Source organism: Tupaia chinensis, unplaced genomic scaffold (genome assembly GCF_000334495.1).
Source record: "Tupaia chinensis unplaced genomic scaffold, TupChi_1.0 Scaffold138584_1, whole genome shotgun sequence".
Taxonomy (NCBI): Eukaryota; Metazoa; Chordata; class Mammalia; order Scandentia; family Tupaiidae; genus Tupaia; species Tupaia belangeri.
In genome coordinates this window covers 908,688-921,043 of record NW_006198478.1, presented here as the reverse complement: position 1 = coordinate 921,043, position 12,356 = coordinate 908,688, and the positions used below count along the sequence as shown (strand labels likewise).

The 12,356-nt window shown below is 48.8% G+C and overlaps 2 protein-coding genes and 1 long non-coding RNA gene across 6 annotated transcripts; 1 reads left to right on the top strand and 2 right to left on the bottom strand.

Annotated features, from left to right (window-relative positions):
- Positions 1 to 3,108: 3,108 nt before the first annotated feature.
- On the bottom strand, positions 3,109 to 4,072 carry LOC114004545 (uncharacterized). Its single transcript, XR_003546680.1, has 3 exons — positions 3,987 to 4,072; positions 3,629 to 3,827; positions 3,109 to 3,203 (listed from the first exon to the last, which is right to left on the bottom strand). It is a non-coding gene; the product is annotated as an uncharacterized LOC114004545 (long non-coding RNA).
- On the top strand, positions 3,682 to 5,833 carry TPPP2 (tubulin polymerization promoting protein family member 2). 2 transcript variants are annotated; one of them, XM_006161430.3, is made up of 4 exons: positions 3,682 to 3,772; positions 4,171 to 4,412; positions 4,675 to 4,828; positions 5,564 to 5,833. In XM_006161430.3, the coding sequence occupies exons 2-4, from the start codon at positions 4,240 to 4,242 to the stop codon at positions 5,744 to 5,746; spliced, it is 510 nt and encodes a 169-aa protein (XP_006161492.1). In that variant the 5' UTR covers positions 3,682 to 3,772; positions 4,171 to 4,239; the 3' UTR covers positions 5,747 to 5,833. The 2 variants fall into 2 exon arrangements, with proteins under 2 accessions (XP_006161492.1, XP_006161491.1); XM_006161429.1 differs by lacking the exon at positions 3,682 to 3,772 and adding an exon at positions 3,878 to 3,978.
- A 1,740-nt stretch (positions 5,834 to 7,573) lies between these two features.
- RNASE13 (ribonuclease A family member 13 (inactive)) lies at positions 7,574 to 9,143 on the bottom strand. 3 transcript variants are annotated; one of them, XM_006161431.3, is made up of 2 exons: positions 8,745 to 9,143; positions 7,574 to 8,638 (listed from the first exon to the last, which is right to left on the bottom strand). In XM_006161431.3, exon 2 carries the CDS (start codon positions 8,628 to 8,630, stop codon positions 8,169 to 8,171), a length of 462 nt encoding a protein of 153 aa, XP_006161493.1. In that variant the 5' UTR covers positions 8,631 to 8,638; positions 8,745 to 9,143; the 3' UTR covers positions 7,574 to 8,168. The 3 variants fall into 3 exon arrangements, with proteins under 3 accessions (XP_006161493.1, XP_014448275.1, XP_006161494.1); XM_014592789.2 differs by having other exon boundaries at positions 7,574 to 8,635; XM_006161432.3 differs by having other exon boundaries at positions 7,574 to 8,594.
- Positions 9,144 to 12,356: the final 3,213 nt, after the last annotated feature.

Genomic DNA, 12,356 nt, shown 5'->3' with positions numbered 1-12,356 from the left:
ACAAGGGGGGGAGGGGGGGCGGGGAGGGCGGGGGCCCGCTATAAATAGAGGGCCATCGCCAGGAGGGGGGAAGAGGATGGCCAACGGGGACTCCCGGGTCAAGGCCCCTGGGATGGGGGAGGGGCCGGGACCCCCAGGGGCTCTGACTCCTGGGTAAACAAGCGCGGGGGCGGGGTTAACTCAGCGGGGGTGGAGTAGGGGCTTCGGGAGGACGCTGTGTCCCGGGCGGGGACCCAAGAGACCCTGTGGCTTCAGCGCTAACCCCTCCCAGTCCGGCCCAGAAAAGGAAGGCGAGACCAGCTCAGACCGGCCGAATCACAATGTCCAGGCTGTAGTGCCTCAAACTGCTGCGTCCTTCTTGGTGCCTGGGTGGGTTTACCCTCCTAGACTTCACGCGCACACGCTGCACCCCTCAGAGGAAGGCCCCTGGAATGAGATGGCTGATGTGGCTAAGGGAATTCGAAGTTGTCGCAGACAAAAGGAAATTAGATTGAATTTCTTCCCACCTGCCCCCCCTTTGGCTTCCCCCCTGGAAAGATCATCCCCACCCCATCCCCCTTCAGCCTAGTTCCTGAGTTGCCATTTCGGGGGCTGGGCACCAGGCCAGTTAGGAACAATGACCAATGGAACTCTAGCTGCCAACTGCGACACCAGCACAGACTGCCCCCCCAAGACCCCCAAATTGCCCTCCTCCCTCCTGCCTGGGAACCACCCTCCCACCACCACCACCCTCACCACCCAACCCCCCTCCCATCCAAGGAACATCAATGCCCCTTTCATCCCCACTTGGCAGGGTCTATTGGAAAGAGGAGAGTCCAAAAGGGCGGAGGTAACCCAGAGTAGAAGAACTTGTCACGCTCAAGCCAGCCTTCAACAACCCCAAATCTAAGGGACTTCTGTAAATTCCCCAATGTGGAGTACCCCAGTTTTCTTCTTTTCCCTTCTCCATCAGTATTTCTCTAGAAACTGGCACAGGAACTGGGCACCCTGGCTCCTCGCCTAGTCCCCTCTTCCCTCGGGATGATAGTTTACATTCTCCTAAACAAGGAAATGCCTGCTAGGGTTACGATCATAGCTAAAGACGCATCGTGCAGGGGAGAGAGAGCTCTCACCAGCACTAGTGGAACTGGAGGTGGAGGGGACAAGAAGTGAGAACTTTTCCCTGCAACCTTCTTTTGATGTCTCTAAAGTAGTCTCCAAGTATGGAAAGGGGGAGGGAAAGACCTGGAGGTTCCAGCATCTAAATTCGTCTCTGGGTCAGGATGACTCAGGGGGAACCTGATAAGGGGCCTCGGCAGGGGTGTGGGGCAAGCAGGAGGTGGGAAATTTCCACTGAGATCTATTTACTTTGCAGTTAGCCTAAGGGTCCCACCCAGCCTGCAGACAGAATTGAGGCTGGTTCTGCCCTAAGACAGGGTTCTTCCATGCCTGGGCAGCTCCCAGGTGGACCTGTGTTAAGTGTCCACAAGAACAATCTTTCCAATTCCTCTTCTTGGGTCAGAAGCAGCTCCAAACTATACCTTCACCTAAGCAACAATTGTACGCACTTGCTCTGTGCAAGCCACTGTGTAGGTGGAATGCAAGGCAGTGTGAAGTCTGGTCACACCCACTGCAGAAGTTTATGACCAAGTGGTCAAGAGAAAGTATAAAAAGTGAAGGAAAAATATGTATATATAAGATCAATTGTTTAGATACTAAGTCCTGTAGCCATAATTTGTCAGACTTCTCAAGGGGGAGCTCAGAGATTCCTATCCTCACATGATGTTTTTACTATTCTGTGGTGGAGAAAATAGAGACTATGGATTCAGCAATACTTTCAATTTTGTATATTAACCACACTATCTGTGTATGTGGTAAGACCTTATATCCAGGGCATGGTATTTACTCAGTTTACACAATCTTCTGTGTACATGCAGATTGCAGGGACCCACGCCCCAGGAAGCTACAGCTCTCAGGCTAGGAGCCATTTTACTATAATTTGGAGCAGGAAAAGGCTTTGTTCCTAGGGTGAACCACCTAGATGGGAAGTGTAGCCGTGGAATATTTGAGCAGGAGGAGGGAGCTTTCTATACAGACAGAGAAAGCATGAGTGAAAGGTTAGAGGCAGAACTACACAAGCAAAGCATTTCCTGTATATTACCCCCAATACTGTAAGATATTATTCTCCTCTCTGTATAGATGGAAAACTATAGCTCAGAGATGTTAGTGACTTGCCCAAGACCACCCAGCTAGTAAATGACAATATCTAGGATCCAGATCCATTCCTCTCCAGGGACTATTCTTGTTCCATTTGCCAGGTAGCCTCTCAAGTGTGTAACAATTTAGCTGTTATGGTCGCAGCTAAAGAATAATGCTGATAAGAGGTGGGTAATATTTAGTAAGGCAAATTGAGTCGTAGTTGTGTAGGTCCCTGAATGCTAGGCAGAAAGATTTGGCAATGACGGCAAAAAATATTCTTGAGCCATAGAATATTTTTGAGGAGTAGGGAACAGAAAAATACTGTTTGGTGAAAATTAATCTGATGGAGAGGGGTACCAGAGATGGATTATGGGGTGGATGGGAGTGGAGCTGTCGCCTCAGGTAAGAGGTCATTGAGAATCCAGAGTGCTCATCTAGATATGAGATAAGGACTTGAGTAAGGGTAGAAATATTAGGAATGGGAAGAAAGGAATGGATCTGTAAGAAGAAAATGTATAGGAATTGGTAACTAACTAGATGGAAAGGGGAAGAAAGTAACTGATCTAGTTGCTCTGTTTTAGGAGCCCTATCCATAGGGCTCTAGCCAGAAAAATGGTCAAAGAGAGTAAACTCTGAGGAACATCTTTGACCTGCCCAGAAACTTATCTGGGAGATTTTCAGAGTCTAAGACTCACCCTCACTATGACCCATTGACAGATCTGTTACACTCCAAAGCCTGTACTCTTTTTCTACTAGGCCTACCTTTGGAAACCATTTGAAGTTTCTCTTAAAAAAAAAAAAATTATTTAATTTTATATATTATTATTATTGTTTAGTTTGACCAAAGAAAGAGAGAGAGAAAGTGAGAAAGCAATCCACCAGGTCCAGGACTTGAACCACAGTTGGCCGTGTGGGAGTCCAGTACCTTAACCACCATGTCACCTGCTGGGCCTTAAAGTTTCTTCTGAGGGACAAATAGGAAAATCCAAAGCCAGTGGGACTCTCCATGTTGTTTACACCTGAGCCTAAAGAAAGGAGGGCAATGTTGACCCAATGCCAACCTATTTTCATTAACCCCTTTTGCTATGGTCTGGATGATGGTTTCTCTCCAGAATTTGTGTTCTAAAACCCTAACTTCAAGGTGATGTTATTAGGAGGTGGTGCCTTTGGGGAAGTGATTAGGTTTCATGAAGGCCAAATTCTCATGAGTGGGATAAATGTCCTTATAGAAAGGCCCAAGGGAACTCCTTCTCCCTTCTACCACGTGAGGACACAATGAGAAGGCACCATCCATGAACCAGAAAGCAGCCCTCGTCAGACACCAAGTCTATCCATGCCTCGAAGTTAGACTTCCAGTTTTCCGAACTATGAGAAATAAATGTCTATTGTTTATAAGCCATCTAGTTTATGATATTTTATTGTAGCAGCCTAAGCAGACGAAGATACTTACCCTGCCCTCTCCTCAGCTTTTGCTATAGGGCAGACACAATGGAGTTAGGACCAGAGGATTGGTCAACTCATCTGAAATGATGAGGGAAGGTCAATCATCTGAAGTGGTCAGGCGGTTGGCAACTTGCTCAATGCAGCATGCAAGGTAAGGAGACCAAACACCCTGTCCCCTCCTCTGAAGACATGGGCTGTAGCTGGAGCTAGAATGATGTCACAGAAACACTAATGAGGTCATAAAAGCTTCCCTTCCTGTCTCCCCAGCCAGCTGGCTCCCACATATCTATACACACACACACACACACACACACATACACACACACGACGGGTCTGACACCATCTGGGCACTCTTAGGTACGTACGAGTGGTGGGGAAGGAGGATTATTGAGTATGTAGGATCCACAATGGTCTTCCAAGTGCTGTTGGGAGGAGAACATACTTGGAACTGTGCTAGGTGGGATGGGAGTGGGGGGGGGGAGGGAAAAAGCAACAGGGTGGAGGGGAGTTGCTCCTTGTGCTGACTGATTTCATCTCCTTACTTCTCAGTCCTCCCTTCCCCTCCTCCCTCACCCCCAACTCTCCCCCTCTACTTCCCTGCCCCACCTCCAGCTGACCATGGCATCGGAAGCAGAGAAGACGTTCCACCAGTTTGCTGTCTTCGGAGAATCATCAAGCAGTGGCAATGAAATGACCAACAAGAACTTCTCCAAGCTGTGCAAAGACTGTGGCATCATGGACGGCAAGGCAGTCACCTCCACTGATGTGGACATTGTGTTCAGCAAAGTCAAGTAAGTGGCCAGAGATGGGGCTGGGAGTGAGCAGAACGGACAAGATCATTGCCGTGGAAGAGCTTGGATGGTGGCACGTTGGTGGGGGACCTAGGAAGCAACTTCTGGATCCCTGCCACTATGTTGCCCTCCGTCTTCCAGACACTCAATGACAGGACAAAATGGGCAAATCTGAGTAAGGGCAGAGTTGGACCTTGGCAGGTAACCAACTCTAAAGTTGACCAACTGCTCTAAAGTTCTGGGTTTCTATCTCACTGACCAGGGCCAAGAATGCCCGAACCATCACGTTTCTACAGTTTCAAGAGGCAATGAGAGAACTAGGCCAGAAAAGGTTCAAGGGCAAGAATGCAGATGAAGCCCTAGAGAATGTTTATAAACTCATGGAAGGCAAGGATCCAGCCACCACTGGTGTTACTGTGAGTGACATTCATCATCCCTAACCCCTGACCCTATGTCCCTAAATTCGCCAGTCCCCCTAACCCTGCCTGGCAGTGTAGCTGTTAGGAGCCAGAGCAGAAAGGTTGGGATGCACCATAGGCAACGAAACAGACTTTCAAGATATCTAGTCATTTCAGAAGTGCAGAAACTGTGGCCCAAAGAGGGAAAGCAACTTGCTCGAGGTCCATTGCTATTTTAATAGTAGAATTTAGACTCATCCTCAAGTCTTCGATATCTAAGACAGGCTACTGAAGCTTAGTGACTTTTTGGGATACATGAGAATAGAGGACTTGTTAACTAGTCCCCATGCCTCCATATTTAAAGTTTAATCTCATACGTTTTGCCTGTCACCTACCCTCTTTCTTAATTATCCCCTCTGTACTAAAATCTCTTGCTACTCTACATATTGGGTCTGGGGCTGAAGTCCTCTGGCAGCAGCCTGATCAGAACAAATCCTCTGGAAACAGAAGAGGCTCGTGCACCTCCATCCCCACACACCACACATCACACACATTCCTGCACAGATTCTCCTCCCTCATGGGTGGGTGGCCCTGGTCAGAGTTCCTGCCCACAGCCACATCTGAGCTCTGAGAAGGCAGCACGTGCCAGAGGCAGTTGGTGCTCTAAGTATTCTAAGTATCAAAGACCATCTTTGGGGAGAGGGGGGGATGACAAAAAAGAAAGAGGACTCAAACCCACCCTCTGGCTTGCAGAAAGCAACCACAGTGGGTGCAGTGGACCGTCTAACAGACACCAGCAAGTACACCGGCACCCACAAGGAGCGCTTTGATGAGAGTGGCAAGGGCAAGGGCATCGCAGGACGGGAAGAGGTGACTGACAGCTCGGGCTATGTGAGTGGCTACAAGGGCGCCGGCACCTATGATAAGAACAAGTAGAGAGCAACGTCGTTTTAGCCTGCTAGCCCCCTGACCCTGCATCATTGACACCAGGGAGCTTGGACGACAATAAACATCTGTGTGTGCAACAGCTCATGAGTTCTGTCCAATGAAGGGAAGGGACAGATGGGTCCATTGGTGTAGAGAGAGGGAGAGGGGAAAGCGCAAAGAATCAGGGTTTTCGGCCACATACCCTTTACCCTGCTTAGCCTGTCTACCGGCTCTAAGTTAGCATTTCCTTCAACTACGAAATCCTAGAACAGGGCTGAGGGATATATTTGGAGATAAGAGAATAACCAGATGTGGAGACAAAACTATTTGCAACTTGTGTTTGCGCATTACTGATATCCACCCCCCACTTCCTCCCAAAAGAGACTAGTAATTCCTTACTTGATATTGTGACCCAGACACCACCTCTTAGACCCTCCCTTATCCTCCCACCTCCTTCATCTGAAGCAATCCAAGTTTTATTAAGGGAGAAAAGGAAGACAGCGAGGGCAAATTCCTGTTATGAATTTGTTACAGAGCTGGGGTAAATGAAGATCCCATTTTCTCTCTTTGTTTTCTTTCTTTCTCTCTGTTTTTCTTTCTGGTTTGTTTATTTGTTTGTTTGTTTGTTTATACATACATACTACATACATACTACATACATACGTACCAGAAGCTTGTGCTGGCCAGAAAGAAAGCACCAATGGGGCATGGTCACATGCTGCTGACCCATTGCCCTCCATTTCTCCAGGATATAGGGCACCCATGTATACATGTCGGGCATGTTTTTCAGGTTGTCAGGGCTGGGATTCGAACAGCAGTGGGTCATGCAAGATCTGACTCCTTAATCATTAGGCTACAGAGCAACCTCTACACACACCCGGGAGAATCTATCTTCAACACCAACCCAGAATTGAGTTTTACATATCCCACCTCCATCATGGTACACATGGAACATAAGATCTTACTGACTGTTAAGGATAGCCCAGGAAGATGGCCAGAGGTAAATGACCAATAGGACTCTGAAAATAGGTATTCTAGTGCACCATGGGAAAAAAAAAATCAGAACTGAGTCAGATTGTTTTTTAATTTTTTATTCTGAAATGAGTGTAGAATCATGAGAATTTTCCCCCTCCCCCAAAAATGTACAAAGAAATCTCATGTTGGGAACCAGCAGTTAGCATAATGGCTATGTCGCTGGACCCCCATGTAGTTGACCACGGTTCACGTCCCGGACCCGGTGGCTTAAAACTCACACCAGGCGCGTGTACGTGCGTGCCCAAGATCCCGAGAGGAGAATGGAAGAGAAGGGATTGCTGCATGACCATTCCCCCTGGGGGGTGATTTCTTGCTTTCTGTCTCTCTTTCTCTCTCTGTCTGTCTGGCGAGCACACGCGCCCTATAGTGAAAACCTCTCCAAAAAAAAAAAAAGAAAGAAAGAAATCTCATGTTCCCTTCACCCAGTTTGCCCCAATAGTTATCCCTTACATAACTCAGATGTGGTTTTAATTTTTTACAAGACAAGAGGTAGGCCTTTCTCAGGCCCTGCTATCAGTAGCAGACCATAGAGTTTGGACAGTTTGGGAGGAACTGCTGGAAAGGAAAGGAAGCAGGACGCTTGGAGAGGATGGGTGAAATCCTAATGAGTGAAGGTGGGAAGGAGGGAAGAAAAAGGAGTTGGGTAAAGGAAGGCAGGATGACTGAGGTCACTGGGAGTGTGGGGAGAGAGAACGCTGCGCTCCATGGTAGCCGAAGAGGAGGAAATGGCAGGCTACATGAAGAGAAAATGAGCGATTTCACAGAGAGGAGCAGCTCGGCAACTGAACTGAACGCTCCATGGTAGCCGAAGAGGAGGAAATGGCGGGCTACATGAAGAGAAAATGAGCGATTTCAGAGAGGAGCAGCTTGGCAACTGAACTGAGGCTAAACTGAATCCGAGGGCCTCAGGGAGGTTCTGTAGGTAGAGAGACCTGCTGCGTAGGGGAGTGGGGGGAGTTCTAAGGAAGAGGGAGAAGACTGAGATGAGAAGGCTGGAGGGACGGGGAGGGGAGACACGGGGCTGGGTGCCTGTTGCCGTGGTGTGAGCTGAGGCCCTGGGCCTTCTTCCAGGATTCAGGATCTGGCCCAGTGGATGGACAGTCACTGCCAACTGGACACAGTCAGCTTCTTGGGTGGGTTTTACTGTCTCTGGGAGAGGGAGGATGGTGGAGGAGCTGAGGGGAGGTGGTAAACAAGTTGGAAAGAACCTAGAAGACAGTACAACTTTGTATGGTAATCAAAGCTCCTAGCCATTTTCCTACCTGGCCTCTTAGAAGGGGACCCTGCATAACTTGGAAGTCAGGGAAGTCATTGCAGGAAGGAATTAGAGCTTTGGAAATTGGGACAGGCTGGCCTGTGGTGGCAGAGGTAGTAAATGACTGGAGAATCAAATTCCTTAGTAGACTCCGATGATATCTACTGGTTCAGCATCATGCTCACCGGAGCAGAGCAGATAGAGCCTTTGGTTGGCTAGAGTGCTATTGTAGCGGCAACTGGTGGGTGGCTGTGTGAGGACCAGGGAGCAGACTGTGATGGGGAAGGAGTCCTGGGTAAGGGTGCAGTATTTATTGTAGTTCTCACAGAAGCTCTCACTGTATTTGCATAACTTCTGAACGGTTTTCAAGGGTGCGTGAATCATGTAATGGATCTTCGGGCACTGCCACATTTTCATTCTGCCTCGCACGTAGGCCATCAGACCATTACAGTAACCCTGGAAACCTTTTGGGTAATTGACTTTGGGGTAGTCGATGTTTACGTCGCGGAAGTTCTTGATGGCCATCTGCAGCCTGTTGTCCATGACCACAGTTGGCCCTAGAACAAGCTGAAGGAAAAGAAGCCAGGCCATTGCTGGTGCCATTCCTCCTGCTGGCAGAGTTAGGATTGTTGGTGCCAGGGTGGGGAGGGGTGTCGGGAGCTAAAATAGCCGGCTACCCCATCCCAGAGCCTCCTACAATTCCCCAACAGTCCTTACCTTCTGATAGCTGAATGGTACTTCAGAAATCATCCAGCCCAGATCTTCATGAGCCAAGAGAAGAGACACTTGCCCAAGGCCGCCCAGCTGATCAGCCACCTCCCTGACTCCTTCAGTCCTCCACAGCGTTTCAGCTTACCCAGTTCGTGAGCTGCGACACTTCAAGATTAAGGAGTCCAACTGGTCCTTGGGGGAGAGAGACTTCACAGTTATCTCTGGCTCCCTGGTACCCCTGGTAAAAACGCAAAGGGGACAGAGGAACAGGCAGAGCCAATGGTTCTCTGAAGGCTCCTGAGGAAGCCAGGAGCTGAAGACACCTAAGTAGAGTTGGGGATTCTTCTTGCTTGAGGCCAAGGACAGATCAGAGGTGAGAAGAGGCTAGAAAGGCTTCTAGGTAGAGGCCAGTCTGGGAGTGTCCTGAGTCTGAGAAGCCCCTGTGCTGAAGGGGTTGGATGAGTAGGAGGAAAGTCATTGCTATCTTGTCTGTTCTCTCATTAGAAGAGAACACTTAGTTCCAACCTCCTTGCCAGAAGTCCCTGAGTTCCCAAGTTTTCTTTGATGTTTTCTCAGACCCACAGGCCCTGCTTCTGCAGCAAGGTGAGAAGGAAGACATTGTCACATTTCGAAGAACAAAGTGCTTTTTATTCCTGGCCCTCCGAGAACAAAGGGATCACTACTCTCTCCCACTCACAGGAGCCCAGTAGCCCATGTATACAGGGGTCACCCGTCAATGCGCCAACTTACCAGGCAGAGAATAAAAGACCTCCATCACTGATGCACTCTTATCACACCCCTCGCCTGTGACCTCGGGCTCTGTCAGAGTCAGAGCACGTCTGGAAATTGATGCATGCTGACTCCGAAGTCTCAAGCATGGCTGGTTGGATTTAACAACATCACCTGGCCTTGAGGGGATGTCAGCTACCTGAGCCTGGCCTGATGGGATTCTTGCTGTGGTTGGTGTGTGGGTAGTTTGTCATGCTAGGAAGAGGGTCAGCCTCCTCACACTCTTTGTCATCAATATCCACCGCTTCATCTGAATTAAAGAACGAGCTCCCTGGAGCCTGGCTACCCTTGACCTTGTCTTCCAGCAGGGTATGGTCCAGATCTTGAGCTTCCTCCTAAGAGACCATCTTCATCCTCACCTTGGAGAGTGGGAGAGGGAAAGTCAGAATGCAGAACCCTCAGTTTTCCAAGGGGTGGGCTACAGAGATGCAGTGCTGTTCCCCAGTCACAGACTCCCTAAACTTGCCCTTTCTGACAGCACAAACCACAGTCCAAAGCCAAATCCGTCCTCCCCACACTTGCTTCTCCTGTTGTGTTGGCTATCTCAGTTTCTTAGCTACCCATGCAAGAAACCTGAGCGTGATCCTAGATCCCTGCATCTCCCTAGCCCCACTGAGAGGGAGTACTGCGTGATGGTTAAGGTCAAGACCTTTGGATAAAACAGACCAGGAATTGGATCCTGGCTCTGCAGCTTACACACTGTGTACCATCAGTAAGTTTACTGAGCCACTATAAGCTTCTATTTCTTCTATTCATGAAGGTAGCATTTTATTCTTCGTGCCAGTCTTAGAATTCACCAAGGTGTACATTAAGAGCTTTGAGTTCTTGGGCAGCCGGTGGCCTTATCATGTTAAGGTAGCTGTATCCTGCATGGCCAACTGAGCAGTTCGAGTCCCAGACCCAATGGCTTGAAAACCGCACCAGGCACATGTCCTGAACACAACCTCTGTGTTCCTATTTCTTGCCCTGCTCAGGCTTTCCTCTCTCCTGGATGCCACACACCCTCCAACACCAGTAAAGTTCAACTCAAATATATCTTACAGTTGACAAAATGTAATCCCCTCTTCTGACTAAATCTCTGTAACGGCTTCTTATTTCTCAGAGGATATGGTCCAAGCTGTATCCATAGGACTTAAGACCTCCCTTGATCTAGCTCCTGTCCATGGCTGCAACTGCGTCTGCATCCCTGCTGACTTCCCACCCTTCGACCCGCCCCCACCTCCAGGCTCTCGCTCACGCTGTCTCCCCCACCCAGATGCTGCTCCTCTGCCCTCTCCTCCCTAGTTCCCATCAATTCCATGGAGCTAGTTCATAGGAAGATTCAGCCCAAAGGTCCTGTTTAAGAAGGCTTTGCTTGGGGCCAGCAGGTGGTGTGGTGGGTAAGGTGCTAGACTCCCATGGCTGACCGTGGTTTAAGTCTCGGACCTGGCAGCTTGCCTTCTTTCTCTCTCTGTCTCCCTCTAGTCAAATTAAAGAATAACAATAACGGGAACCAGCAGTTAACATAATGGCTATGTCACTGGACTCCCACATAGTCGACCGTGGTTCGCGTCCCGGACCCGGTGGCTTAAAACTCACGCCGGGCGCGTGTGCGTGCGTGCCCAAGATCCCGAGAGGAGAATGGAGGAGAAGGGATTGCGGCGTGACCATCCCCCCTGGGGGGTATTTCTCGCTTTCTGTCTCTATGTCTCTGTCTGTCTGGCGAGCGCACGCGCCCTATAGTGAAAATCTCTCCCCCCCCCCAAAAAAAAAGAATAACAATAACAAATAAAATTAAATAAATCTTGAAAAAAAGAAGAAGAAAAGAAGAAGAAGGTGGCTCTGTTTGGGGACCAGCATATGGCACATAATGGCTGTGTTGCTTGGACTCTCACATGTTCTACTGTGGTTCGAATCCCATACATGGCAGCTTAAAACTCATGCTGGGCACGTGTGTGTGTGCACTCACAGTCATGAAAGAAGAATGGAGGAGAAGGGATTGTGGTATGGCCATCCCCCTTGGGGGGTGATTTTTTACTTTTCTGTCTCTGTGTCTCTCTGGTGAGCACATGTGCCCTACAGCAAAAATCTCTTTAAAAAAAAAAAAGACTACATGGGAGTTCAACGACATAGCCATTACGCTAACTGCTGGTCCTGCCTTAGAAGAACTTCTCAGGGAATTGTGCACAGTTGAAAAAGTAAGGATAGGGGCTGGCAGGTGGCATGGTGGTTAAGGGCACTGGATTCCCACATGGCCAACCACGGTTCGATTCCCAGACCTGGCGTCTTGCTTTCTCACTCTCTCTTTCTTTCTCTCTCATTCTAGTCAAATTTAAATAAACAAATAAGTAAATTTTAAAAATATATTAAAAAAAGAAGAAAAAGTGAGGATAAAGCCCACACAGGTGGCTCATCTGTATCCTTCAGGCTGCTCAACAAGATAACACTGAGAGTCCATGTAGGCTGGTGTCTGAGCCTGGCTGACTCAAGTCTTTACTCTCAGGAAGCTAACCACATTGTGGTCCCAACCCCAGATTATGCCAACTCTTTCCTAGTTCCTCACAGCTACAGCTCCCCTGAGCAGAGGAAGGTGCTTTTCATGGCTCATGGTCTTCCTCTTCCTCATTCCCCAACCACCCATCACTACATTTCATTCCCCACACTCACCACTACTCACCTCTGCACACGTGATTACGGAAACGGAACAGCACATTGTAAAGAGTTCAGGACTTAACACAGGGGGACCTACAGAGCTCCTGTTTCCTCTTCTGTAAAATGGGATAATACCTCCCTTATATCATAATGCTGCAAGAATAAAATGAGACAGCAAGCGTGAAAATACTTTTTAAT

Bases quoted from the DNA above. Each gene is read 5' to 3' on its own strand.
- RNASE13 (XM_006161431.3), bottom strand. From the start codon at position 8,630: ATGGCACCAGCAATGGCCTGGCTTCTTTTCCTTCAGCTTGTTCTAGGG.
- TPPP2 (XM_006161430.3), top strand. From the start codon at position 4,240: ATGGCATCGGAAGCAGAGAAGACGTTCCACCAGTTTGCTGTCTTCGGA. The intron at 4,413-4,674 runs GTAAGTGGCCAG...CTCACTGACCAG, and splicing joins ATTGTGTTCAGCAAAGTCAA to GGCCAAGAATGCCCGAACCA. The intron at 4,829-5,563 runs GTGAGTGACATT...TCTGGCTTGCAG, and splicing joins CAGCCACCACTGGTGTTACT to AAAGCAACCACAGTGGGTGC.